Below are 27,752 nucleotides of genomic sequence, written 5' to 3'. Positions count from 1 at the left end.
GCAGAGCTGTTAACTCAGATCTCTCCGTCCAGACTCCCACATTTACCACATGTACGTCTTACCCCATCATATAAGGTAGCTACTTAGAAAAACAAATTTATGTCAATCCTTTGATAGAAAAGACCCAAATCATAATAACCACCTCAAGAAACACCATTTCATGCTTCAGTTAGAGATGCCAAACAGGTTAGAAAACAAAAATAAGATAAAAATTGTTGGCCATTAACTAAAAAATGTGTTATTATTCTTTCTTAAACATGCTTGTCTAGTTGTTTGTTTGTTTGTTTTTTTCCCATGATATTTATGTAACCTTTTAAAAATACCAGCTCGGGTTCAATGCAAATAAGTCATACTAGAAGAAGCAAACCCCATGGCCTAAGTGCCTTCAAGTTTAAAAATTAAATACATTATGTTGTTGTGTTTGCTTTTTTGAGCTAATGAGACAATTTTAATAAACTTCATCCACAGAAGAGAATGAGACAAATGGTTATACCTCAGCTCATTTCTTCTTGTCCAATGCCATCAGCAGACCACTTGTTGTGAACATGGCTATTGCAAATTATTCAAATTATGTTTGGGCTGTGGCAAATATTCTCAGGAACACTTATCAAATGAAGTTGAAAATTTGTCTAAGGTTCTTTACTCTGTAGTTCAATTCCCTTCTTCAGGGACTCTGACCCTAGGCTGGATTTATAGATATTTCAGCTTTCATCCTTTCCTGTCAGTAGAGTTCAGGGATATGTACCAAAACTCCATTTCCACTGTGACTTGCTTCAACCACGCAAAATCATTAGCCGCTGCTCTCAGAGCACTTACTGGGGAACTGTTTGATGAAGAGGATCTTCACTGGGTGGAAGAGCAAATGGACTTCCAAAGTGACAGAGCAAAGCACTGACAGGGATGGTCCTGTAATTTTATATACTAAATCACAGGGATATGGCCACCTTGTACACAATCATGCTCTTAAAAATGGAAGCTTTATTTTTAAAACCCATTCAGGCAGAATTCGACACAGTAAGGACAGCAACTCCTGTGGGGTTCTGCTCCCTTTTCAATCACCCCTCCCCCCACTCACCACTCCTTGGAGCATTTTACCCAGATTGCTGCACAGACCATCAGCCCCTTTATGGAGGTACTGCCTCAGGCAAGGCTTGCTATTGGACCGCTTTCCTATTTTTCTAGTAGTTCCATATTTCAAATGATTCAAGAATCTTCAAGTGAATTGCTTGATAGATTTCCATAATGATCACTATAGGTCAAATTTAGCTCAAATGCTATCCTTTCCAAAGCTTTGAAAATCCATTTTTGCAGTAACACAGGTACAACATTTAATGAACTTCAGTTCGGAAGAGATACATCCCTTTAACTTAAATCTGGTCTTAGAACACATTTGGCCCATTCAGACGCCTAGCAGTCTTTTCAGTTACAATGGCTACCTCTTTTACGTTAGTAAAATATATTACAGATAGTGCCATTTCCCGAGTTCTTAATATTTCTAGAAATAAATATATTGGAGAACAATCTGCTTTGATGCAAAATATTTTGATCCAGGAAGCTTCTAGTGAATTACTTTTTCTATCCAGCTTCATTTCTATAGGATGTATCTTCCTATTTTTTAATGTTTCAAAACATATGAATTAGAATTGAAAAGAATTAACATAGAGTATAAATTAATCATTAATAAAATAAGAAGAAGACATATTCAAATATACTTGGTAGCTTTTAATCTGAAAGGGTTTAATTGAAAGTTCTCTTAGCTTAATAAAAGTAAAATATAATGACCTCAATTTAACAGAGACAGGGACATTATCTATCTTTCTTAATGTAAAGATGAGAAGCAGGAGTCACGTGTCTTAACCAGGTGTTACATAAATGAAATATGTGTGCAATAGGGATCTTACAAAATTTATAAGGATTGAAGAAGAAAATAGTTGTAAATCCTATTAGTTTTGTTATTTATTCAATTTCAGAATTTGTCATTTATTGTATATTCAACTTTGTAATTTTATAACCTGATTCTCATATATAACCTGATATAATGAGTATTTTCATGTCCTTAAAACATTTTGAATTGCCTAGACATGTAAATTCAGGCTTTTTTCATTCTATTACAAATAAACCTATGTTGGACATCCTTACAAATAAATTTACATATACACCTTACAGGCTAAATTATTAAAAACAATATAAAGATTTTGAAACATACTGAAACATTACCTGCAGAAAGTATTTAACAATATGCACTTCCTCAAGTAATGACTATGTTTCTGCTGAATCCTCACCAGAGTATTTGCTTTTTAAAAATCGTTAAATTTATGATAGCCAAGCCAAAAATTAATCTATATTTCTTTGTGAGGCTGAGTATTTTTCACGTCTATTTTTATTTTTATTTTTTGGCATTCCCTTTTAAGAGAAGAGTATGTTCTCCTTTTCACTTTTTCCAGTTGAGGATTAATTTTAGTGTTACTCTTATTCATCTATGTGACTTCTTCAAAATATTAACTCTCTGCCGTATTTGTTGTACAGTTTAATGTTAATTTATATTTTAATTTTGATATTCAGGTTAAAAAATTTTTAATTTGTATTTATTTATTTGTAGAGAGAGGGGAAGGGAGGGAGAATGAGAGGGAGAGAAACACCGATAGAGAGAGAAACATGAGAGTTTTCTCTCAGACATGCCCTGACTGGAGACTGAAACTGCAATCCAGGCATGTGCCCTGACTGGAAATTGAACTGGCAACCTTCTGCTTTGCTGGGTGATGCCCAGCCAAATAAGCCATACTGGTCAGGGTCAGGAAAATATTCAGATCAAATTTTTTAATATTCAATTCAAAAAACAATGTGTTGATGATGTGACAATGCTGTTAACTTTTAGTTCAAGAGGTTCTTTCCATTGTTGACATAAATATGTAATTTTATTTACTGTTTCCCATAAGACTTCATTTGTATATTATTTATATTAACCTCTGAATTCATTAAGAATAATTTTTGGTATAGAGAAGAAAGTAAAAATCCTGTTTTGATTTGTTTTAACTGATAGTCAACCAAATTTATTCAATGATCAGTTTTTCAGTTTTTCTATTTATGAATCTCCACTTATCTGACATTAAGTTTCACTATGTGCCAGGTTTTGTTTTTACTAATCAGTCAGCTAATGATCTATGACTTTATAGCATATTGTACATTAAGCCAGATAAAGCTTGCCTATTTATTTACTGTTCTTTAAATTCCCTCTTCCCACTTATTTTTAGAATCTTCATATTCTTCTTAAGTTTTCATTTGTTAACTTTATAATTTCTATTTATTCATACTATACCAGATTTTTAAAGGTCTGAAAATACATTAAAGATTGAGAAAAATACCAAACAGAAAGACAGTAAACCTCCTTTATCCCAAGATGGGCAATGTTAACATTTTGGAGCATATTTTTCAGAATCTCTATCAGGGATAATCTAAGTAGTTTTGTTTTAATTTTTACTTGGCCAGTAAACAGAAAAGATAATATGATTAGTTTTTAAGAATATTAAAAAAAAATGTTTGATTCCATTTATCATAGGATTGCAGTTTATTTTTAAAATACTAGAAAACGTAATCTTAATTTTTCTCAGAAGTGAATCTAATCTTTTGAAACATGTAAAAAGTAAACTAATGAGCTAGATTCACTTATACCTCTTTATATGGTTGTTCTGACATACCACATTGTGCTTCATTTCACTGCAAATGTAATCCAGTTAATAACGTATCATAAAGATATCCCTGTAGCATGCCAGCTGTGTGAAAATAGTTTCCCTTGTTTTCTCTGTCTCCTAACAATGGAGAATTTTATTTACTCCAAGTACATTACAAAATACAGTGCCATTTTATTCCTAAGTTAATTTCTATATGTATTTATTCAACAGTATCTTGATGATAGGACGTGCTCAATAAACATTTGTCAAAAGGAGACTGAATCAAACATACTACTTAAATAGAGTGCTATACAAAATGGCACATTATTAATAACCACATTGGAAATCTTAGGAGTGGCTGGTGCAGGAACAAATAAAAGCCTTTACTCACAGAAAAGCCTGGGAGATGAATGGCAGGCACACATGATGTGTGATTTATTCATCCACACAAGTAGGAGAGTTATAGATCTCTATTAAGCCACTTGAGTTCCAACTTTTGTCATGATTAGCTATGTTGTGATGATGTTAAGTAACAGGTTGATCACAATGAAATATGCAAAAAATAGGAAGACAGATGATCAAAAGTATTCTACATGTACATTGTTCCAGTTAAACCATAAATGTATCTGCTTGTGTATGTTTTTAAAAAATCAGATGTACATTTGTACAAAAACAAAAGATCTTTTATGTGGACCTGACAGCCACTGTCATAGACTGGACTGTGTGTCCCAAATCATGCTTATGTTTTAATTCCAATTGCCAGTACCTTAGAACATGACCATATTTTGAGGAAGGGTTTTATAGAGGTAAAGTTAGAATTGGGAATGGACCCTAATCCAATATGACTGATATCCTTATAAGAAGAGGACATCTGGACACAGACACATACATACTGGAGAAAATGAGAAGACACAAGGAAAAGTCAGCCATCTATAAGCCAACGAGAGAGAGGCCAGGAAAGGTATTTTTCTTTCATGCCTTTAGGAAAGGAAACACCCCTAACTGACACCTTGATCTCAGACATCCAGCCTTTAGAATTGTGAGAAAACAGATTTTGGTTGTTTAAGCCACTCAATCTGTGGTACTTTGATACAATAGCCCTGGCAAATTAATATGCCCATGAAGTAATAAAAAATATAGTGAGAAAGAACGTTGAGAAAGAATTTTGTTCCTTTCAACATCTCAGTTTTAGGAAAAATGAATACCAGCCTGCATACTGTAGTGGGGCCTGAGCTGATCCTTACTTGGGGTAAAACACCATCAGAAAAGTCACTGCTCTAGGTGAAACTTCTGATTTATCCCATTATCAACCAATTAGGAATTTAAACTTAATTGATTCCATTGCCCCCCTCCACGTGATGATCCCATGGGATTGGCAAAGATAGCTGTAACATGTGCTTGAGCACCTGTAAGAGTGTGCAGGCACTTCATGCTTTGAAAGTGTGGCTCATTCTGGGCTCTGCCCCTGAGGTCTCCAAGTCAGTCACTTGTGTGCTTCCTGTCTGTGTCTGTGCTGACCTAACAATGTAGTTAGAGAAGAGGAATGTCAGAAGAAACAATTCCCAAGCCCTTCATCCCCAATCCAAGTTCACAGGGAATATAAATGGGATACATTTTATAAATGAGTTAAATGTAATGGCACTGCCCAAGTCACATGAAAGCCATCATGCAAGGTGGGAAGGTCACAGCTGTTTAACCTGACACGGGATGCATGGTAACTTTTACAGAGATCTGCTACTGTCGTTTAACAGCTCTTCTCAACCTGTCACAGCCCACTGTGGCAACTAATCAAAGCTGGCTCTGGGAGCCAGAGAGGATTTGCCAACATGTCTCTAAGTGCTTAACCATATGATGTATTTCTCTGTGTCATCTTAATAAAACAACATGGAATAAAGTTTTATAATAGCAATAGAGAGAAAAAAGTAATAACTTTCCATGCTTCATGATTCAGAATAATTAATTTAATAGTTGTGTCATATGAGAAGAGTAAATAAAGAGAAGGAAAGGGGTCTGGATATATATGATCACTGAAGCATTTACAATTGACAATTGCAAGAAGAAAAAAATTGCCAAGATAAGTGCTGAAGTAAAAGCTTGGTGGGAGATACTTTTTGGATGCTAATTTGATTCTTTTATGAAGCCTTAAAGCTGCAGTGTCTGCAGGTATGCTATTTATCTCCACTTGTTTTTATTTTTAACAGTTATATAACCTTATGTCTCTAGAAACCAATTACACACCTTCCTGATCTCTAATAGGAATTTTCCCTAAATAGTTCTCTACCTAGAACATAACAGAACTATTTATTATCTCATTTACAACATCTTGCTGGAGAGTGTTCCGTCATTAGAGGTGTTAAAAAATTTCCTGAAATTAATAAACGATGGAGGAATCAAAATAAGATGCAATTTTCTCTGGACACAGTAACAGTCTCTGGGATTTGGTACATAATTAACATTCCAGCTTTAGGTCATAGATGAGCAGTTTTCTTTGTCATGCCACAGTCTGTAGGTTTCCCAGAAGGAATTACTTCTGAATACGAACATATGTGCCTAAGACCCACACCAAAATTAGAGGCATCTAAAGTGAGTGAACAATTATTTCCATTAAGTTGGTAGTTCTAAAAGTAAATTCCCCTTTACTTGGTCAGGTAAAACTCAAATCTTGTCTACTTTAATTAAGTTTTATCTTCCTCAAATATTAAAGATACCAGCCTCGTCTTTTCTTATATTAAGACTCTTGGTTCCACCATTCAAACAGCTGGACTGCTTGTATCATATTGTATATTCACAGAGCTCAACATCCCCTTCCCCCACCAGGCTTTTCCAGGGCCTGCCCTTAGCGCCAGTGGCTGCAGTGGCTTACCGACAGTGTTTATGGGATCCAGTCAGGGTCTCGATCACAAAGCACTCGCCATCATTGAGACAGTATGCAAGGTCCTTGTCTCGGCAGGGTTTGAAGTGCTCGGACCGCTCAGTGGAATATGTCGTTGTATCTGTCAAGGGAAGCACACAGAGAGATGCTGTCAATAGTGCATTCTGACACCACCAGCTCCTGCCATTGGCCTGAATCAGTACACTGAGGCCTTCTCATGGGCCCTGACCTTGGGAACGCTAGACAGGATAAACCCTCCACTGTAATGAAAAAAATGCAATTGGATGTGACCACTTTATAGGCAGAATGTTTGTGTCCCCACAACTGCATATGTTGAAACCTAATTCCCAGAGTAATGGTATTAGGAGGTGATTAGGTCATGAATGGGATTAGTATTCTTAGAAAATAGATCCCAGAGATCTGCCTTGCCCATTCCAGTCATGTGAAGACACAGGAAGAAGACAGCCTTTTATGGAACAGGGAGACCTCATCAGACACCGAATCTGCAGGCACCTTGATTTTGGACTTCCCAGCCTCCAGGACTGTGAAAAATACATTTCTGTTGTTTATTGTAAGTAACCTAGTCTATGTTATAGCAATCCGGACTAAGACAATCACTGTGTTCAATTGCCTTATTTCTTCACTAGATTTTAACAATTGAAATCAGTCTAGACAAGCCTCATCTGAGGATAAACAGTATAAGCTGAAAGATCCTGCAGTCAGATCTGCTTTCATTAATTTCAGTTTTACCAAACATGCTGTATGAGGGAGTGAAACAACATCCCCTTCCATTTAATGTTGCCAAATGTCACTAAACATCTGATCAACGTGTATTGTGATGTTTGTGGAAACCAATGTCCGTTGCTGAGGGTTTAATTTGCTTGTTTATGTTTGCTTTTTAGTTACAGCTATAATTGGGTAATAGCCAAGCCAATTATTCCCTTATTCTTCTTTTGTAAGATAATTAAAATGCAAGTGTTCCAAATTTAAAACAGAATATCTATGTGAAATTATTTTCTGGTAATTATTTAACAAGACCAAATTATTGTCATTTTTAGCATTATCACAAACATGCATTTTAAAATCATAATTACTTACATTTTTTTCAGTTAAGCTATATATCTACATCTACTTCCCAAACACAAATCTAACCATAACTATGTGCTGTCTGCTACACACAGATGCTAAAATTACATGTAGACATTCTAGTGTCAGAGTTTTAAGCTACTAAAGTATTAGCACCAATTCCACTGTGATATTCAGGAAATAACATATTTAAAAGTCAAAGATAAATAAATGATTCAGACATAATCTCTTTTAATTTCCTTTTCATGGGTCTATATTAATAATAATGTTTAACAACACAGGCTGTTGTACCTGCTTACTAACTGGAGGTGACAATGAGCCTGCTCCTGATCATCATCCAAAATGAGAGGACAGGGATTGTCCTAAAAGGAAATTCACTCATATCCTTTCAACATTAAATACTCTTCAGTGGGCCCCATTCCCATATGAATAACTCAAAATTCCTCAGTAGAGCAAAGAAGAACATAGGCCGTGTGGAATTTTGCCTGTCTAATCTCATCTTCTTGTACCCTAGCACACACAACTTATTTTTTAACTCTTACTTTATCTCCCCAAATACCAGAAACTGTCACACTGCTCCTTTTTCCTGGACCATCTTTTTCCTTGTTGGAAGGCACCCAGAAATCCTTCAAAGCTTCTATTATCTTCCCCTTGTGTCCCTCCAACACCTTTTACTGCTTGTATCATTGCATTTAATGCTGCAAGTAACCATTTGTTCTCATTTATTTGTTTCTTTAGTCTGTAACTTCCTTGAGGCCAGACAGAAGTTGAGCCTTAATCAGAATTGGTGTTCAGTAAAATCATTTTCAATAAGTATGATCACTCTAATATCACCAATACTTTAAATGCCATTACGAAAAATATGGTCATTAAAGACATTATAATCATATGAAAGTTAATGCATATCCTACAACAAAATGTTAAATACAATTTCACATTAATGTTATCATTTTAGTATACTCATTTTAACATTAATGAATATTGCAAAAGCAAACATTGCCTTCAGATTCAAACAGATGCTTACTCATGTACTACTAATATTCTGTGAGCATTAAAAAATCCACTTCTATTGTTATTTCTTGATGATACAATGGGAACTTCTTTTTTTTTCACTTCAAAATACCTGCCTGTTAAAGTTTCATCAAAAAATGAAGGCCCTGTAAAACAGACACATTTTCTGTTTTCCAAGAGATCTCATAGGGAAGGTTTGTTATTCAAGAAAGTATGCAATAAATAGTTACACATAATTAATCTCTCTTTCTATGGGAAATATTTAACATTCAAGAGCTCCAAGCAAAATATTCAATATGAAACACCACACAGTTGACTGCTACTCTGGCTGCTGAAGTATATAACTTATGATCAAGTTAGTTAAGTTATCCTTTAATTTCTTATTATCCATTTATTGATATTCACTGATCATACCTCTAAGAACAGCTTTTCATTAACATAACCTACACCATAACAAGTGAGATTCTTCTTTTATGATCAGTGGTTTTGACAAGCTACAGGCTCAAAGAGCAATACAATGGCAAAGCAATTACAATCAATTAGTTTCATCTGACAACTACTATCTCCAGTGGTTACCTCCCCATTCTATCCACTACTTTCCCCGTCATATTATCATCTATCAGAGGACCAGATATCCAAGTAAATGTCTCTGCAATCATCCAAGTTCGGAGAGTACAGATTGTCAGGCTTAACATGTGCTCAGTTTTTCTATTTCCATAGCTTAGGGAATCTCAAAATTAATTTAAATGCACCTGCTTATCTTTCACAATAACTTGGTTGTATTAAAAGAAAATTACATTATTAGTTTAATAACAATATAATAAATAATGGAATATTGGGCTTACTCTTTCCTTAGGTAAATAAACTGCAATACAAATAAATTTGAAATCTCAGAATTCACCTGAGCATTTCACCATATGGTACCCATATAGCACTACTAACCTAAAATCACAGACATAAGGCAAGGTAAATAAAATCCACCATGAGGGAAATTTTTATACTTGTATGGCAACATGCCAAATATATGGATGGAAAGATAGAAACATTTCTTAATAAAATTACAAGGCTGCTCTACCAACTCTAAGACCATCTATCTACACACTTGAAAAACAACATAAAAGTATTTTATCTAAATCACTGTTAGATTTTCTCTTACAACCAAACGTAGCCCAACAGAGACAGTAATAATTTTGGATGACACCTTCCACTATTCTTATATCTTCTTGTAAGTGCATACATGTATATATTTGTTTAATATTTAACATATAAGATATATTACAAGCACATAACCTAGAACATAAATAAAAAGTGAGGTAAAATAAAATGAGGTGCAATTCTTTATTTTTTTTTTCTGTGCCATCAGGAGACACTGTGCATTCTAATACATCCAGCTGTGTATTTGGTTCTGAAGGGGAAACATGGGTCATTTGTGAGAATGAGATAATGGATAAGATCTAACTCCAAGTTGTGAATTTTATGCCTTTAAAAAACCTTGGAGTGCCTTATAATCAGATACAGAACTCTCAACCAACATTTTCGGAACCTGTCTATAATTTTAAAAATTGCAGCATACTTAAGAAATTCTAATACACTGGCTATCTAAAATATATGGTAATAATTTGTCAAATATTTAAAATTCGAAAACCACCTCTTGTTCTAGGAAAGTAATTTGGTAAATATATTTGTTATAGAGCTCTTTATTATCCTTAAAAATTATATGTATGAACATCCAGGTAGGTAAAGCAGGAGAGGCCTAATATTCCCATGAATTCCCATTTGTTTTTCAAGGCTCTCCCTTATTCCAGAATGCTTCATTATTAGACAGCATTCTCTCTGCCTGTCGACCCCTGACTCTACCATTCTACTAGACCATGAGTTGAGGGACAGAACAGATCTTCAGCTCTGATCCACTGTCTTATGGATGTCCTGACACAGAGGTGGACACAAGAGATGCCTATATAATGATGATCTTTTTATACATAAGCATTTTCTAAAAGTTATGTATTGAAAAGTATGCATGCTTTTGTTATCATCATAAAACAAAAACCCTATTTTAAACAATAAAAACTGGGAAATGAATAATATATGTTTAGAACTCAGGACATGAGAAAGCCCCAAAAGCAAGTTAGGTAAACTGTATAAAGTTTTATGAGAGAAGCAAACAATGTCTCTACAGGATGACAGGGAAGAAAAGAGAAAAAAAATACATGTATGGGAAGAATTTTTCTAAAAGATAGGTCCTGAAACATAAAGGAATATTAGGCTTAAAAAGAACAAAGATAGTGCTAAGGAAGGGTCTTCCAAGTACACAACCGAAGGTCAAGGTTTCAGGTCAAGGAAGTGGTGTTTCTGGCATGAGATATATTGTCCACTCACTTGGGACCACAGGGGCTATGAAATTATCTAGACCTACCTGACACTAGTGACATGAAGACTTAAATATGTTTTCTTATATTTTTATGGGTTTTGGTCTCTATCCCCCAGGGAGGTCAGAAAGACTGCTTTGCTCTTAAGTTTTGTATTTTTTTCCACATCACGTAGCATACATATTAAGCAATCAGTACAGTAATTAAACACACAGTGGGAAGTGGTGGTGCTTTGTTCATTAAAGGCAAATTGGGAAGAAAATGTAAGTCTGGAAGACAAAATCCCTGCAGGTTTTGCAGTGAAAGTTAATTTACTTATGGATTAAAACAATAGCTGTTTTTACCCTTTAAGTATTGAGTTGAAACTGAATATTACTTACTGGGGTTTTCTATGTTGCCGGCACCATGCTGCATACTATGGGAGCAAGATTTTGTTTCAGGAACAGGAGTGCTAAATGGATGATTACAGATAATAATTGCAGTAGATAGTCAAAGAAAGGTAGAGCTTAATGTAGGCCTTAGTTGTCTCCGATGGCTTCCCAAAGGGCTGGCATTGGAGCTAGGTATTGAATGGGAATGATTTAATTGACACAGAAAAAGGAAATCTAGCTACAAAGAGGGAAAACATCTAAAGAAGGAAAATAAAGAAGAGCATAGACCCTAAATACATTCTCCACACTCCTGGCTCGCAAATGTCAGATTCATAAGTAGTTTTTTATCCATCTCCCACTGAATTAATCACATGACAATTCTCCAAGAAAAGTTAAGAATCTGGTGATACAGTGAAAAGCTGTTAGGATTAGAAAAATGCCTTTACATGCTAGAAGCCATTTAAATATGGTCGTTGATTCCAGCAGTGTCATCTGCGGGAGCAGTGCAAGTGAAACCTATTGCAACACATTAAAATCCCCTATTGAATCCACCACTTATCGGGTACCCAGGAAGGAGCACTGGTGTGTAACTCAGTTATAAAATATTTAATGGTCAAGGAAAACTGCAAGAAGAATGCAGCGGTGTTTGAAAGGGAAACAAACCATTTCTCAGCTGGCGAGAGGCAAAGATAGCTTTCTCCCTGCTGCCAGAGATCAGACAATTGTTCACTTTGCTGGCATGGGAGAAATGAGGAATGTTGGGCAAGGAATTTAAAAGTTCAATTGAGTTGTGGGGCTGCTGTGAGGAGTGACAGTTCCTCATGCGTCCCAGCGCTACCAATTCTCGCAGCAAATGTGGAAAGGACTCTTGTTAAATTTACATGACCTACCTGCCACCTTTCCATTTTAAATCTTGTTTTTAAAAACTCTGCTCCAGCTTAAATAGACCTTCACAAAACACAGATTGTTCAGCAGAACTGCATTTATTTAAGAACTCCATTTTATCCTAATGCTGAATATATTTCCTTCTACCTGTGAGCACACACACTCACAGGCCTATGCAAACTGCTTTCAGCTGTAATACTTATTATAGCAGCTCTGTCACTGGAACTCTAGGCTTGGGGTAGGCTCATGCTATATGCCTTACAGACACCATTCCTGCTCCCCACATCACTCTACTGAAATGTTCCAGTCTATGGTAATATCTCTAACTCTGATCAACATTTAAATATTTTTGCCCATTGTGTTTGAACTGCCAGAAGAAATTACTCAGCCACTCCTGCCTTCATGAAAAACCTCTCTTTGGTTCTTGCATTATCACACAGTCTTGATTTTCCCCCTTGCTTTTCGGTTTTTATCACCTTAGCTTCCTCTAATTTATATTTAAAAGCCAATTACTTAAGAACTGGTCTTCAAATAACTCCTAATCTATACTCAGCACTGTGCTAAGCATTTCCTATGCTATTTTTGGTATTAAAATAACCTTATGAATTTGTGCTACTATTTATGCTATTATCCGTATTTTTTTTAAATGGAGAAATTGAGTCTCACAGATTGTCATCATTCGCACAAGGTCACATGACTCAGTATAATCAAACAGCAAGTTGGGGTCTGGCTGCCTGCCAGCACTCTTTATGTAAAATTCCAGCGGCAAAAGTCTGGTGATAAAGGAAAGGAGTCTTTATTCAAAAGCAGTCCCTTAAGCCTATCAAGTCGCAACTTTAATTACTTAAGCCTATCAATTAAGGCTAAACTCTTAACACCTGGATTCCCCTACCTTTTCCCTGTTAGTTTCTATAGGCTTAGTTTACAAATTAAACAACGTAATATGTAAAAGTTACACAATTCCTTAAGAATGACAGGCTTCTGCCTCAGAAACTGTTCCCTCTAGAACATTCACATAATAAACCTGTCACCCTCTGCCAGGCCAGCCCGATCCTAGGCTGTGTCTAGAGGTCCTTCCCATGCAAATTACCGTCCATTGGGAAATGCAGGCAAGCTGCAGCACCATCACTCAGATATCCTCAAAGAAGAAGAGCCTGAGAGTGAGCTTGAGAGCCAGAGCCAGAGCCAGAGCCTGAGCCCGAGAGAGAGCCAGTTCAGGAACCAGGAAAGCACTTGAGCCAAAGAGCTCTTTTTATTTCCATTGACTTGGGAGGCAGTCAGCTCCTCAGCCAATCCCATTCTAGGCTGCTTTCCATTGCCTTGGCAAACTCCTCCCATGGGCCCTCTTACTTCTCCCCGGTGATCTTAATCAGATCCCTCTGTGTCATTAGCTTGTAGCTTGCTTCACTATACTGCTTTCCATAGGTCATATTTTTATTTCTATTGGTTTTTTTTTTTTTTTTCACTTTTAGTTATTCCTAGCTGAGTGTTGCTGCAGGTGATGTCCTCAGAACAGCAGTATCAGCATTATGTGGTAATACATTAGCAATGATAACTCATGGGTCCCATCACAACCTGTATCTGAAGCAAGAAGTGGGAGGCCAGCACTCTCCAGGTAATTCTCCTGCATGTTCAACTCTGAGAACTAGCTGCTTTGGGTGATCCTGCCTGCCATCATCTATACACCAATAATTCCCAAATTTACACCTCCAGTCCAAATGTTTCCCTAAACTCCAGTCTGCCTACCACCTCTTTCTTCATGGTTATCCCAAAGGGACCTAAAGATTAACTTGCAGAAAACTGAATTTACTTCAGGATTCTTGCCTCTAACATTGTAACAATAACTCTGCATTGCAATTTAACTGTTTACATGTCTGTTCCCCCACATTTTCCAAACTAGACTATGAGTTACTGTGGATCTGGCAAGACCACCTCTATGTCTTCATAATTTACCTCAGGGTGGAATGCATAGTATAAGCTTCATGACAGCTTTCTGAGTGAATAAGTATTATATGGTTATCACAGTGATGATTATACCAACATCTCAGGCACACAGATATCTTCAGCATGATGAGGTAAACATCCCCTTGCAGCTCCATATCAGTAATGTTTCTGGAGATAAACGAAACATAAATATGCTTACGTGAAGGTACTTGCGGCTGACTGCTGGTAATTGGCATTACTTTTTATGTTCATGGATTTCAGGTTAAAAGTAAACAGTTTAATTTTTTTACATTCACATTTATATGTTTATTTACTCAAGAACTTTCTCTCAGATTCAAATTTCTTGCCAGCCAAGAATGTGCAGAGTTGATATTCCAAATATGTAGTAAGTGGTATAAATATAATGGGACTAATCAGAATAAGCCTGTCCATAGCCAGAGTGGGTCCTGGAGGACCCCTGTGGGGCCAGATGTTAACTCTTTAAAAATATTGTTGATTTTTTTAGAGAGAGAGGAAGGGTAAGAAAGAGAAAGAGACATCGTTTGTTGTTTCACTTCTTTATGCATTTATTGGTTGATTCTGGTATGTGTCCTGACTGGGGTTCAGACTTGCAAACTTGGTGTATTGGAACAATACTCTAACCAACTGAGCTACCAACCAGGGTCAGACATTAACCCTTTAGTTTCTAGATTAATACTGAGGAAGTTTGGGAACATGGTGCCGGGCATCGTGGGTGGCATAGAGAAACTTTACTCAGGGGTGTTTGAGCAGTGGTTATGTATCAACTAGAATAAAATCATTGCAATATTTTAACAGTGACTATAATTAATGGAGCACACTACTATGTGTCAGACTTCCTCATGGTCTAAATTTGTCTTTAACTGTTTTAGTTTCAACAATTCAAACCAGAAAATCTCAGGATAATAGATACCTTAGAAGTTAACATATATGAATGGATGTTTGAAATAAACCTATTAATCAGATATTAATATCTTCATTTTTCAGAAGAGAAATTGAAACACAAAGGGATTATTCAATAGTCTTAGGATTTCACAGTTAGTAAATGGAAAGGCATGGATAAAAACCAGAGAAGCAAAACTCCATAATGAACATTTTTCACTCTTGCATACTCTGCAGTTCCACCTGCAGTGAGCCATGCACTCTTTTAAGGTGTTTATATTCAAACCTCTCCCTGACAAATTCAATTAGTCATTCTATTATGAGTAAATGTAAGAGTAATTACATTTAGCAATCCATTCATATTCTCACCTATCCACCCAACACCATTTTTTTCTGGGCACATCATGAAACACTGTGTAAGGTAGATACTGGGAAGAGGTAAATGCAGTTCTTGACACTGAAAATTTCTATGACTGTAACTTTTAAATTTGCTTTTCATGCTATTATAGCTTTGAAGTAATGTCTAAACATTGACATAATTCACCAAATTCCTTCATAAAAATGAACATCACTCATTTTACTTATGTAAAATCCTATTTTTCTCCTTAATATGGGTCCTCCATTTTCATGTTAAGAAATGGGCCTTTGTTTGAACCCTCACTAATGCATCTGGTAATGAGGTCAAGTGTCATGGTAGAAGTAGAAAAAATGTTCTAGGAGAGTTCAAAGACAGGGCAGCTTTGTTAACAGTGGTTAGTGTCAGAACTTGGAGGCAGCTAGAATGCACAACTGGACTTTTGGTATATGCTAATCAACCTGGCCCTGGACTTAGCCCTTCCCAAAGATATGCTGATGGACTTAGCAGTTCCCAAAAGATGTGTTGATGGACTGAAACCATTCCCAGGGGAAATGGTAATGAATCTAGCCTGATATGTTAACTAACCTGGTGTGTGTGTGTTGGGGGGGGGGGGCAATCAGATGTAAATGATCTACTGAATATGCTGATAAGCAAACTCACCTTCACCAAAATGTGTGGTTGACAAGTATAAAAAAGGTACCTTTAGAAGTGAAGGTGAGACTCCTATGGGCCCATGAGGAGGACCAGGAGTCCCCATTCCCCGTTCCCTATTTCCCTTGCTCCAACAGGCCCTTGAGTTGGTCGGGAGCTGCCTCTCTCCCCTCCCCCTTTTGCCTCAATAAACCCCACAGTGGTCTCTGGGTGATTTCTCAGAGCAATGCTGCCCTGACAGTTAGTGGCTTCACATTCATTTCTGTGTAAGAAGGGCTTGGAGAGGGTTGAAGTAGAAACCAGATTTATCTAAATGCTGTCTTTCCATACAAAACATGTTTTTACTTCTGTTGTATGATTTATTGGGATTCTTTGAGAGACTGAGATTAACCACCATTCTACTCTCTGTATCTGTGAGTTGGGCTTTTTTAGATTCCACATGTAAGTGACATCAGACAGTATTTATCCTTCTGTCTGACTTGGTTCACATAACAGAATGCCCTCAATGCTGACTCCCACCCCCAGCCACCCCTTCTGTCTCTTAGTATCTTATCTATAATTCTGGGTATAGGGGAAAAAAATCAATCAAGAGAAGTGTTGCAAAGAAACTTTCAAAGAGACTTTAAGAAGTGCTCACTCTGGCTGGCTGCAAAAATTATGAAAATTATAATAAAGTATTGTACAAGTCTAGCAGATATTTGTTCAAGTACAAGGACTATGTATCTCCAGCCCCTACTTTAGCTAGCATAATGCAAGACTCACAAGAGGAGAAAAGGAAATGCTGGATCAGGTGGAAGAGGTACAACTTCCTAGAAAGCATGGCAGTGAATTCATACAAGGAGGAGAGAAAATGCACTCATGTAACCCAAGTATCAGGACCAAGAAGACCTGAAGGGACATCAGAAATACATGGAAGTCAAAAGAGTCCTCGGAAACTTAAGGCAGTTGAACTTCCAACATATCCAAACTTTTCAAAAAATGACAAAAAACTGCTAACTAAAAATACAGGAAATCAATAATGCAGTTATAACATCTAAAATGGTACATTTGTTCAAAACAGACCATTTCTTCATTCACTAAGTCATTTATCATTTTGACAACCTCCAGGTCAGAGGGATATGCAATTAGAGAAAATAATTACCTCATTCCCCAAACCTCCTCACATAAAAAATCCTATACATAATTCATTTCACTTTCTTAAATAGTTTCATCCTCTGCTTTCCTGCTCATCTTCTTAGTAACAGTGTGGGGCTCCTCCCAAATAGAAGGGGCAAGGCTCGTTTCTATGTACCACATTAGGACTCTGCTTTAGCCTCAGTGTGTGGAATAACATGTTCCTAAGCCAAAAGATCTTACTTAATGCCTTGTATTGTACCTTTGCAAACTGGGTTTGCATGCAATTTTGCTACTTATTGGCATTTTGACCATGAGTAAATTAAATATATGAAAATATACTATTCACAAGGTTTCAAGAAGCCTAAAATGAGAAAAGGAGACAATGGTTAATAGTAGACCATATAGTGCTGGACACCCAAGCACTTTTTTCCCTTCTTTACCTTTTCCTAAATTAGTTAACATATTTAATGATGCATTCAACTCAGTGTCAAGTTCTGCAATTTCTCTGTATGATGCCAATTAAAATCATTTATTTATTTAACAATTTATCACATAGTGCCAACTATTAGAGTGGTGAGTACTGTGCTAGTTCCTGGGGTAGAAGTGAGCAACTCAGTTCAGAGATCATGAGGCATGTGGTTGCCTCCCAGGAGCAAGCCTGTGAGACTGTCAGGTCCCTGGGCCTCCCTGCTAAATGCTAAGCAGGGTAGTGAGTAGCAAATGTATTGCTAACACCCAGAGATTGCTGAATTCTTGGCACTTCTTTGGAGAGTAGATGTGGTTATAGAGAATTACAAATATATAGATATTCCTTATAAGGCAGCTCAAGGATTTCCTATTTGCAAGTAAATAGTCTAGATTAATAAAAACTGGGCTGCACCCACCGATCACCAGAAATGTGATGTCACAAGTTCACCGACCTCAACTCTACCACCACATTGATCTCAGCAAAAGAATTGAGATTTTTTTGCATTACTCCTCAAACTATTTTGTTTATGTTTTCATCTTTTGCCAGAGAAGAAAAGTACTTATGTTTCCTTCAATCATAATTGTCTTATTAATCTTTGGAAATGTAGAAAACATTTGACCCTTGGCTCAATCATGTCCACCTGCTTTTTCAGCAAGTTCTGAATTTTTCTGAATTTTATTTATAAAAGTTTATTGTACTATTACTTTTTCACTTTTATAAGAGTTTAAAGGGCTCAGTGTGATATTGGTTTCTAGTAAATACTTGCTTTAGGTAGTATATTTTATCCTTCAAAACTTTCCATTCAGTTACAAAATTTTTTCAAAGAATATATATATATATTTGTATGTATATAATATAGTCAATATAAAGATGTTCAATATTATTAGTCATTATGGAAATAAAAATCAAAACCACAGTGAAATACCACCTCATACCAACTAGTATGGACAATAACAAGTTTTGACAATAAGAATGTGGAGAAAGTGGGAAAAAATAAACTATGTAGCTGCTTGTAAATCAGTATGGTAATTCCTCAAAATGTTAAACAGAGTTATCATATAAATCGGCAATCCCACACCTTGGTGTATACCCACAAGAACTGAGAACAAATGTCCATGCCAAACAAATGTTCATATTTGTACATGAATTCTCATTAAAGCATTATTCAGAGCCAAAAAAAAATGGAAGCATCAAGTGATGAATGGATAAAAATGTGCTATATCCAGACAATGGAATATTATTCACCAATAAAAGTAATAAAGAACCAATACATGCTACAGCAGAATAAACCTTCAAAGTGTTATGCTGAGTGAAAGAAGCTAGAGATAAGGATATTGTATAATTCCATTTATATGAAATGACTAAAACAGGCAAATCCACACAGATATAATGTAGATCAGGTGTTGCCAGAGGGTGGGAGGCATGAAAACTTTCTTGTCTTTCAACCTTGGTTTTCTATATACTCTTTTATATTTTCAGTTTATTAATATATAAAAAGAGACAAAAATGGTTCAATATTTAGATTTAATACTTTAGGTTAAAATTCACAGATTTCATGCTGTGCCTTTGAAAGAAAGTGTACACACATTTAAACTATTTGAGAAAATAGAAGAAAAACCTATAATGTACTTCCTCAAAGTTCCTTGCATTATTGACTAAACTTTACTCCCAGACCTCTGTTTCAGGGCAAATATTGTTTCGAAAGAATTGGTCCATTCTCTGTGCCTGTTGGAAAGCAATTAAAGTTGAAATCAAACGGCTATAATCATGTGTTTATTTCTGGCCTGTATCTCTCCATTTGCAGAAAGTGTTGCTATGTATTAAAATGTTTGTGGATAATTCAATAATTTAAGTATTAGAGAAAATGGTGGGTTTTGAAAGTAGTACAAAGACAATTTGGAATTTTTAACAAAAATTTCAATTAAGGCTAGTCATCCTCCATATCTTACTTCTCTAATGGAGAAAGTTCTGTGATCTCCTTCTCTTTACCCATTTAGCATAAGCTGTTTCCCATTTGGCACTCCAAAGTACGATCAAAACCATCCTCTTTGACACCATAAGCTCTGGCAAAGGGAAAAAATTCTCCATCCTTCCCACACTGGGAATCCATGCCTCCTCTACTCTTCTTCTGGTATGACTTTTTCTTGTACATACCTATGAAACATCCACTTTTAGATATCCTAGTTGTGAGCCTTAACCAAAAACCAGATTTAGTTAATAGAGAACAGGGGTCAGGAAACTGAGATCCATGGACCAATTCTGAACTGCAACCTGTTTTGTAAATAAAATTATATTGGAACATAGTCAAGTTCATTTGTTTGTGCATTGCCTGTGGCTGCCTTTGAACTACAATTACTTAAGTAGTTGTAACAGAGACCATAAGGCCCACAAAGCCCAAAATATTTACTATCTGGCCCTTGACAAGAGGAAATTAGCCAACTTTTGAAATAAAAGATTGGAGACAGTGGTCTGCTCACAAATTATATATTTGATATATTTAAACTATTAGAAATGCTTGGCATTGATATAAGTGTTTTGGTGTTACATATTTCAAATAAATGTACATATGCAGGAGATACATAGCCAAACACTATGTACTAGGTTTTGGAGTAAGACAGACTTAAATTTGATCCCAGTTATGATATTTAACTAAATGCATGATCTTGGATAGGTTACTTAACTTCTTTGACCCTCAGTTTCCATATCTGTAAAATGGGGGTAATTAGATGGCCTGTCAATTAGAGTGATTTTGGCTGAGAGTACAAAAATTCAACTCAAAATGGCTTAACTCACAAGAAAAATGGCATTGCCTCATTTAACAAGAGGTGGTTGCTAGGTTGTCTAATTCAGTGGGTTAATGGATCATTAAGGACCCAGGAATCATTGTCAGCCATCACTGGCTTTATCCTTAGGCTAGGATCCCACTTGACAGGTAGCTGCCATTATTTTATGCCTCTCATCAAGACATAAGCTTGCATAGAATTGTATCACATGTCTTGGCAGAGACTGGACTGATTATTAGAACAAAACTGAAATTCAGCTCAGAGGGAAGCTATAAAATACAAAATGTGAGCAGGTAGCCAACAGCTAAGTTTTTGTGAGGATTGAATAAACTAATGCATAAAAAACACAATGTATGTTCCATTCAAGTTGGCTCTTCCTTGGAGCTGTGGTATCATCTTTTTTTGTTGGAGTCATTGGTAGTATTCTTTCAAAATGTATACCTTAACATAAAATAAGCCTGCATTAATTTTTGAGTTTTATTAGAAATTCATATTATTTCATTAGACAACTGAAAAATTTCCAGACCTAGTAATATTGGATGCATATCACTACTCAAATACATACACCTGTGTCTCTTTGTTGCAGCACACACTTATGTATCAGTGTGATTCATGTCCATCTCATATTAAGTGTGTATCAAACACTTATACATCCCCAACCAAGGTCATTTAGTATAATTAACTAAAAAATGGACTTAATTAAATTAAATGAAGTGCTATTTTCTTTACAAAATCACTCACCAAATACCCATAATTATTTTTTAAAGCTTTCTTCCTTTACTCCCTCCTCAATTCTTGCTTGACTCAGGCATCAGCTTCTTGAGCTATTATTTGTAGCCTCTCTCATCTGCCCTGAAAAAGACAGCATTTCACATTGCCTCTGTCATAGCCCTTATTGCACTCTACTGTAAATGCTAGTTTACATGTTTCTCTCTCCTTCACCAAACTGTGAACTTTGAAATGGCAAGTCCTGATACAAGGCTTGTACTTCTCCCATGCCTTGGGGAAAAAATAATAAATATTAATTACTGCTGAGAAAGTCCATATGGGAAACCATTGCCTTTATTTATACATCTAGTCACTAAGAAACACTTGTTTGTACTCACCAGATTAAAAGAGCTATTCTTCCTTTCCCTTTTGCTTCTAGTGTCATCAGCAAGGCAGGATTGGAGCTATCTAAAAGGGTGTGGTTTTTCTTTTTGCCATGCCTGTCTTGGGCAAGGTATTGTTCCACAAAGGGAAAGGAGAGACAGAAAAAGGCCACACCTCAAACTAAAAATCAATGTAGGGGGTAAGTAAGAACCAGGAGGACCAACCGGTATATATTATGAGAAGGTATGAGACAATCCCAGGAACTCAAATTGCTAAGTTATATTTATTTAAAACTGTCCCATGGACAAAATCAGCTCACAAATCCCCCAAACCCTAGCTCTGTGTACAGTAGTCAGACACGGTACAAATTAAAATGTTCTTGGGGAATGTTGAATACAGAGGTTGGAACACTCCCACTTTGCACACTGAGAGATTGTAACAGAACCCCTGGGCTGCTCCAATTAAAACAGAACCCATGGGCTGTTTAGTTAGGGGCCCGATTGCCCGCCGCCAGAATTATAACTCTCAATACCAGAGTTTAGTGAAAAAAAAAAGAATTGTTTATTTGCACATAGTTCTGCCTCCTCCTCCCAGACCTGGACAATCTTAGGAAAGTCAGAAACACCATTTCCCTACTTCCTAGGCACAGTTCAGCTTTACCAGCAGCTGCCAATCACTCAGTTCTGATTGGGGAGGTCCTTTCTGTGCTATGGTGCCCTCCAGCTCTCAATGCAGAACCGTCTGGATTCTCAGCCTCCTTGTAAACTGCCTTCTTCCTGCAAACTGCATGGCGAGAGCCTCTTCTTAAAGCTGCCCCGAGGCCTCCCTTAAAGCAGCCTGGAGACCCCCTCCTCCAAGCCACATGGAGGGAGCCCGCCCACGAGCTAAAATGTCCGCAGCTGCTTATATATCCCTGACTGTGTCCTCTGACGCAGTGGGTGTTACAAACAGTTCTGACCATTCACAGAACCCTACGCAGGCTCTGTAGGCTCCTTCCGTACCATCCCACAGTCCAAGACCCCTGCCATCTTCCTGAGCCTTGGAAGTTCCAAAGCGGATCTTTGTGAACAAAGTTTCCAGCCACTAGCCCCAGGCATGCAAAGGCATCCTGAAAGCTGCTTCCTTTTTCCTACCTCCCAGCTGCAAACTCTGGGGTTTGTTTTTGGACTCCCCTGTTTCTGTAACAAGATGTTCTAGGCAAATGAGTCCTGGTTGAATTACTCCTCTACTGAGCTCTGCCTTTTGAAATCCCATCCATTTTCCCATGCACAACCCAGAGTCAGTTCAATTGTGTGCTTTTCCCCCAATTCTCCCACCTGGCATTAACCTTGGGCTCCTCCATGCTCCCTCAGTATCCGGCTGCTACCTTTATTATAACAATGATCATTCTCCGTCTTGCCTGCCAGCTATTTCTGTGGGTGTTTGTCATTCCTGCATCCCACCAGGGAGACTGTGAGCTCCTTCAGGACAGGGGCCATGATTCACTCATCTTTTCTCCCCCATGTAGCTGTAAAGGCAGGAATATGTCTTGATCAATAAGCATGTCTGAGTATATTCTTCCCATTACACTTTACTATAAAAACTTAAAGCTTCTGTGTAAACAATTTTCTGTATGCAAGTAGAATTTTGAAACAATAAAAAATTATGTTAAAGAACCTGATTGTTGATCCTTTCTGCATGGTTCCCTATACAGTATAAGGATAGTAATATTCTTTTGTTTTTGCTGTTAGGTTAACGATATTGTACTATATATACCTAATTTAATTTCTTGGGAAGATGTATACATCTTTCGAATTTAAAATTTCATCAAGAAATTAGATTTTGGCAGATCTTGTTAAATCACAAAGTCAGTTTCTTTTTTTTATATATGGCCTTCCCAAGCATCCAAGATCAAAATATCACAAATTGATCACATCAGAGCCATCAAAGATAAGAAAAGTAACGATTGTCAGTTTAGAGATAAAGAAGCTGGAATCTGCCTTTTTTTGCTTATCCAGCAAAGGAAAAATTCTACAAAGCCTTAATGTGATTTAAAATAAAACCTTGGGCCACCTTGTAATGTTGTGGATTCCTGTGCCCATCATGGAGGTATGCAAACGTAGATTGGACTGGCCACTAATCATGGGTGTTAGGAGGGATTTTTTTCCACTGGGCAGAGGGCTGCACTAGATAGCCATTAAAGTCTCTTCCAGATGTTAGCTGGTTAGAAATCATCCTTGGGTTTAAACTGCGAGGAAGAATCCACGATGGCAGAAGAGAACTGTTGGCTCCCCAGTCTCATTGTTCCTTGTGGCACTTGATGGGCAGGTGGTTGTGTCACAATGTTACGCAAATGCAAGGCACAGGCTTCCAGGCTCAAACACAGCATGTACCAAACACACTGACATATAGTGTCTTCGTAAAAAATTAGAGCTGTAAAATCTGATTCACTTGACATCCAAATAAAATTTTATTTCACATCAAAACAGTTGCCCATGACTCTAAAGAAATCAATGATCCCTCTCTAGTATTTAAAGCATCCTTATGATTCCCTTTAGGTGACAGGCAACTTTATACAAACATTGTTTGATAAACCAAATTTCAAGCATTCTTACCAGTGGGCACAGAGTTGCCCAAGAAGCTCATGGATTTCTCCATCTTCGGTACTCACTGGGTCTCTGCCAGTGAAGCAGCATGAAGTTCACAGGCCAGTCCTATTTGTTCCTGCTCATGCACCCTCCCTGTGTCCAGGTACTCCCTTTGCACTGCAGCCAGTCAGTACTGAATGGAGATTCTATTGTCTAAATGCTCAAGGGGTTCTGATAGTGCTGAACAGCAATCTGTGCACATCCTATCAGCAATCATGGAAAGCATTTATTTTTAGCCACTTCCATAAATAGACTGAATGCTGAAAGCAGCTTTAAAAAAAAAGGTTCTAAGCAAAAAATAACAGGTATAGCTATAAAATTAAGAATAAAAAAAATAAATAGGTCTTTGGTGTAGAATGACCAAGTTAAAACATTTTCTTTCTTTCTTATGTCTCCAACCTTTCATAGATGGCAACGTGAATACAAATCTTAAAGAGGAGAATTAAGAAAGCACATTTCACAGCTTACTTGACCATGGTACCCTCTGACCCTGAATCCTACTGAAATTTCAGTTCCACAGTAGCATAGAGTAAGAAACGCTAAGTTAAAATCAAATCCATGGGTCTACAGCATAGGAGAATGTTAACAGTGTGGTCTAGAAAGTTACAGATATTCAAAGCCTTTCACACAATTCAGATACGGTAAAAAATAGTATCCAACCTGGAAATGGTTCTTTTTTTAGGAAAAGCTTAGGGAGGCTATAAAATTACTTCTACTTGCACAAGTGCCAAGTCAAAAGAAGGAAGAAAAAAGAGGACAAATGAAAGGAAACCAAAGCATGAACAGAGCGTGACCATACCATCAGGTATTCCTGGATACAGGCTGCAGCAGCAGGGGTGTTGCCATGCCTGCTCTTGGGAAGAGTTACATCCCTAGGACAGAAATAAATAGAAGTGGGCCCAATTTTAGAGCCATAAGGATACAGTTGATTCAGATTCTGTTGTACAAGTCTGCTCATTGCAGATAATGAGATTACTCTGCAGTAAATACAAAAGCTAAGAAACAACAAAGACAACTTTGGAATGTTATTTGCTATAAAACACAGGTTTGTGCCTATGTATGACCAGAGCCAGGATGTTAAGTGGAAGAGTGGGCAACAGAATCATTTACTCAATTATATCCAATGAAGGACATCAGCAATGCCATCTTAATAGAAATATATACATTATGTTAAAACTTCTACTGTGTATTAAATTTCAGATGTTAAGTTGGTATAATTTACATTGACTGCTTAGGAAGCCAGATGGATAAACCGGCAACTGCAGTCTAGAATCTATTGCCAGGACAACAGATTAGAAAAATATTGATTATCAAAAGGCTAAAATGTTTCATATTTTTGACCCAGTAATGCTACATAGAATTTTCCTAAAGAAAACTATCCTAAATGTGAAACAAATATTTGTCCAAAGAAATGCATTGTCTTATTATTTATATAAATGGAAGCATTAAAACCATACACATTTCCAATAATACAGTGGTTAAATAAGTTATACTGAAGTCACATAGTAAGATTTTTTGCAGTTATTAAAAGTGATGTATATAAAGTATCTGTTATCCTGATTATAATAATATAATTTTAGATAAGTAAAAATTTAAATATCTTTTATTATGTAAACATAACCATGAAAACTTAAGGTATATATGCCAGACATGACTGAAAAATATAGCAAAATAGTAACAATAGTGTAAAAGTTGTATAACTAAACATAATCATACATGACCCTTCTCTTCCAATTTCTTTTTCAGAATTTTCAAATTTTCCTTTACAGGTATTACTTACTCTTATGAAATAAAATATAAAATATGTGAGTCCAGGAAAGTACTATCTTTAAAGACTAGTGTCAGATCTGAGCTTTCTTTTTTTTTTTTTTTTTTTAAGTTGTTCTATTACAGTTGTACCATTTTTCCCCTGTTGCTCTTCCCTGCCAAAGTGTTGCTCACAACAGACTCATATTTAGGAAAAAAACCACATATGTGGAAAATAATTATAACTAAAATTTTTCATATCTGTAAAGAAATGTCAACAGGAAAGTGGGAGGAAGAATGAAGGGACAGTTAGGATTGCGCCTCAGGCAGACTCCAGAGGCCAGGTGTGGTTTGGTACAACAAAGCTGGTGGTGAGGCCAAAGCTGTATAGCCCAGGTCAGATGAGGTCAGAAGCCAAGAGCAAAGATCTCCAGCTTCCTACAGTGGGTTGCCCACAGTGAGGTTTCCATAGCCATCAGTCTTGGCTGCCAGAAGTCTATTTTACCTTGCGACATGTAATGAAAGATTTGAAAGAGGATCTAAGTATCATTGTCAAGGTGAAAGCACATTAGACATTTGATCTTAGAACCAGAAATGTCATGCCTAAGGGGTTACTGTGAAGTAGTAAGACAGATTATTCTATGTGGTCATTAAATTTAGTCTCATTCTTTAGAATCACTCATGATAGGACAAGAGATCTAAAAATGGCCTTGCCTTTCCTCTAGCAATATGTACTTACACTCTCCACTTTTTGTTCAGGACATCTTCTCTTTCAATCTGTCCACAGCTAATATTATGCCCCGAAAATGTAATTTAAGTCATTCTTATTTTTAAAAAGTCTAAGCAATCATTTACTTTTATTGCAGATGACTGACATACAGACACACAAAAAATGCAATAAATGTTAATTAATTAAATTCCCAGAAAAGGTGACATTTGTATTAAAAAAGATGATGCATATAGAAATAATATAAATTTATCTTTTATAGGAATTATTCTATATTTTGAAAAAAAGCTCGTTTTTTAGTAGAGTTCGGATCCTCAATAAAGTAGCACCCTGACATTAGCCAAGCAGAAAAGAAGCCACTCTAAAAATACCTTAGTGAAAATGGAAAGAGCTGACATTGACTTTCATGCTCCTGGAACAGCCATCTTTGGAACTGTGTGGCCTTCATCTATACAGGTGCCTTATCATTCACCCAGCTTTACACATATGTTTCTTGCAACAGAGAAATTGTGTGGAAACTGGCTCAAATTTTTAGTGTACTTGAACTTTATTTTATTTCTGAAAATAGATTGGTTACAAAAAAGCACTATAAACAAGTGCCAATAACAGAATCTGTAGAATTCCAAAAATACACAGTGCTAAAGCAATCTTCAAGGATAAATACATTCAACTTGAGACTCCTGGCTCATCAACTTCTAGTATGCTCTCACATATTCTCCTCTGACATTGGCTCTTGAATATGGGTCATATTTTTTTTATTTACTGAAATGATTTTATTGAGTGATGATGTGCCAGGCACTATGGAAGGTGTCTATGAGAATAATTGATTAAACATGGTGCAGCCTCCGAAAATCACCCCAAGGCACGTCACAGGCTCCTAACCCTATATTCACGGTGACATAAACAGAAATTGAGCAATCTTGATGAGTGCTCAAAGGTGTGATGGTCTATAAACCACTTTCCTCTACATTCATATATTGTAGAGACATTGGCCAACCAGTCAGTAAAAAACATAGATTCAACTCCTATGTCTAGAATGCTACCCTAGTCACTGAGGGATGTGGCTGAAGGGCACCTACA

General features: G+C 36.6%; 1 protein-coding gene across 1 annotated transcript in view; it reads right to left on the bottom strand.

Moving 5' to 3' along the window:
- Nucleotides 1-24,209, bottom strand: part of NRG3 (neuregulin 3) — a 675,183-nt gene extending 650,974 nt beyond the window's left edge. Inside the window, exons 1-2 of the mRNA XM_090279417.1 lie at nucleotides 24,167-24,209; nucleotides 6,532-6,661 (exon numbers count right to left, since the gene is read on the bottom strand). Of these exons, the coding sequence (XP_090135543.1) occupies nucleotides 6,532-6,661; nucleotides 24,167-24,209 (173 nt within the window). The remainder of the gene's footprint in view (nucleotides 1-6,531; nucleotides 6,662-24,166) is intronic.
- Between the last annotated feature and the right edge of the window lie 3,543 nt (nucleotides 24,210-27,752).

Source organism: Furipterus horrens, unplaced genomic scaffold (genome assembly GCF_987537825.1).
Source record: "Furipterus horrens unplaced genomic scaffold, mFurHor1.1.pri manual_scaffold_5, whole genome shotgun sequence".
Lineage (NCBI taxonomy): Eukaryota > Metazoa > Chordata > Mammalia > Chiroptera > Furipteridae > Furipterus > Furipterus horrens.
This window is presented reverse-complemented; position numbering and strand designations above follow the sequence as displayed.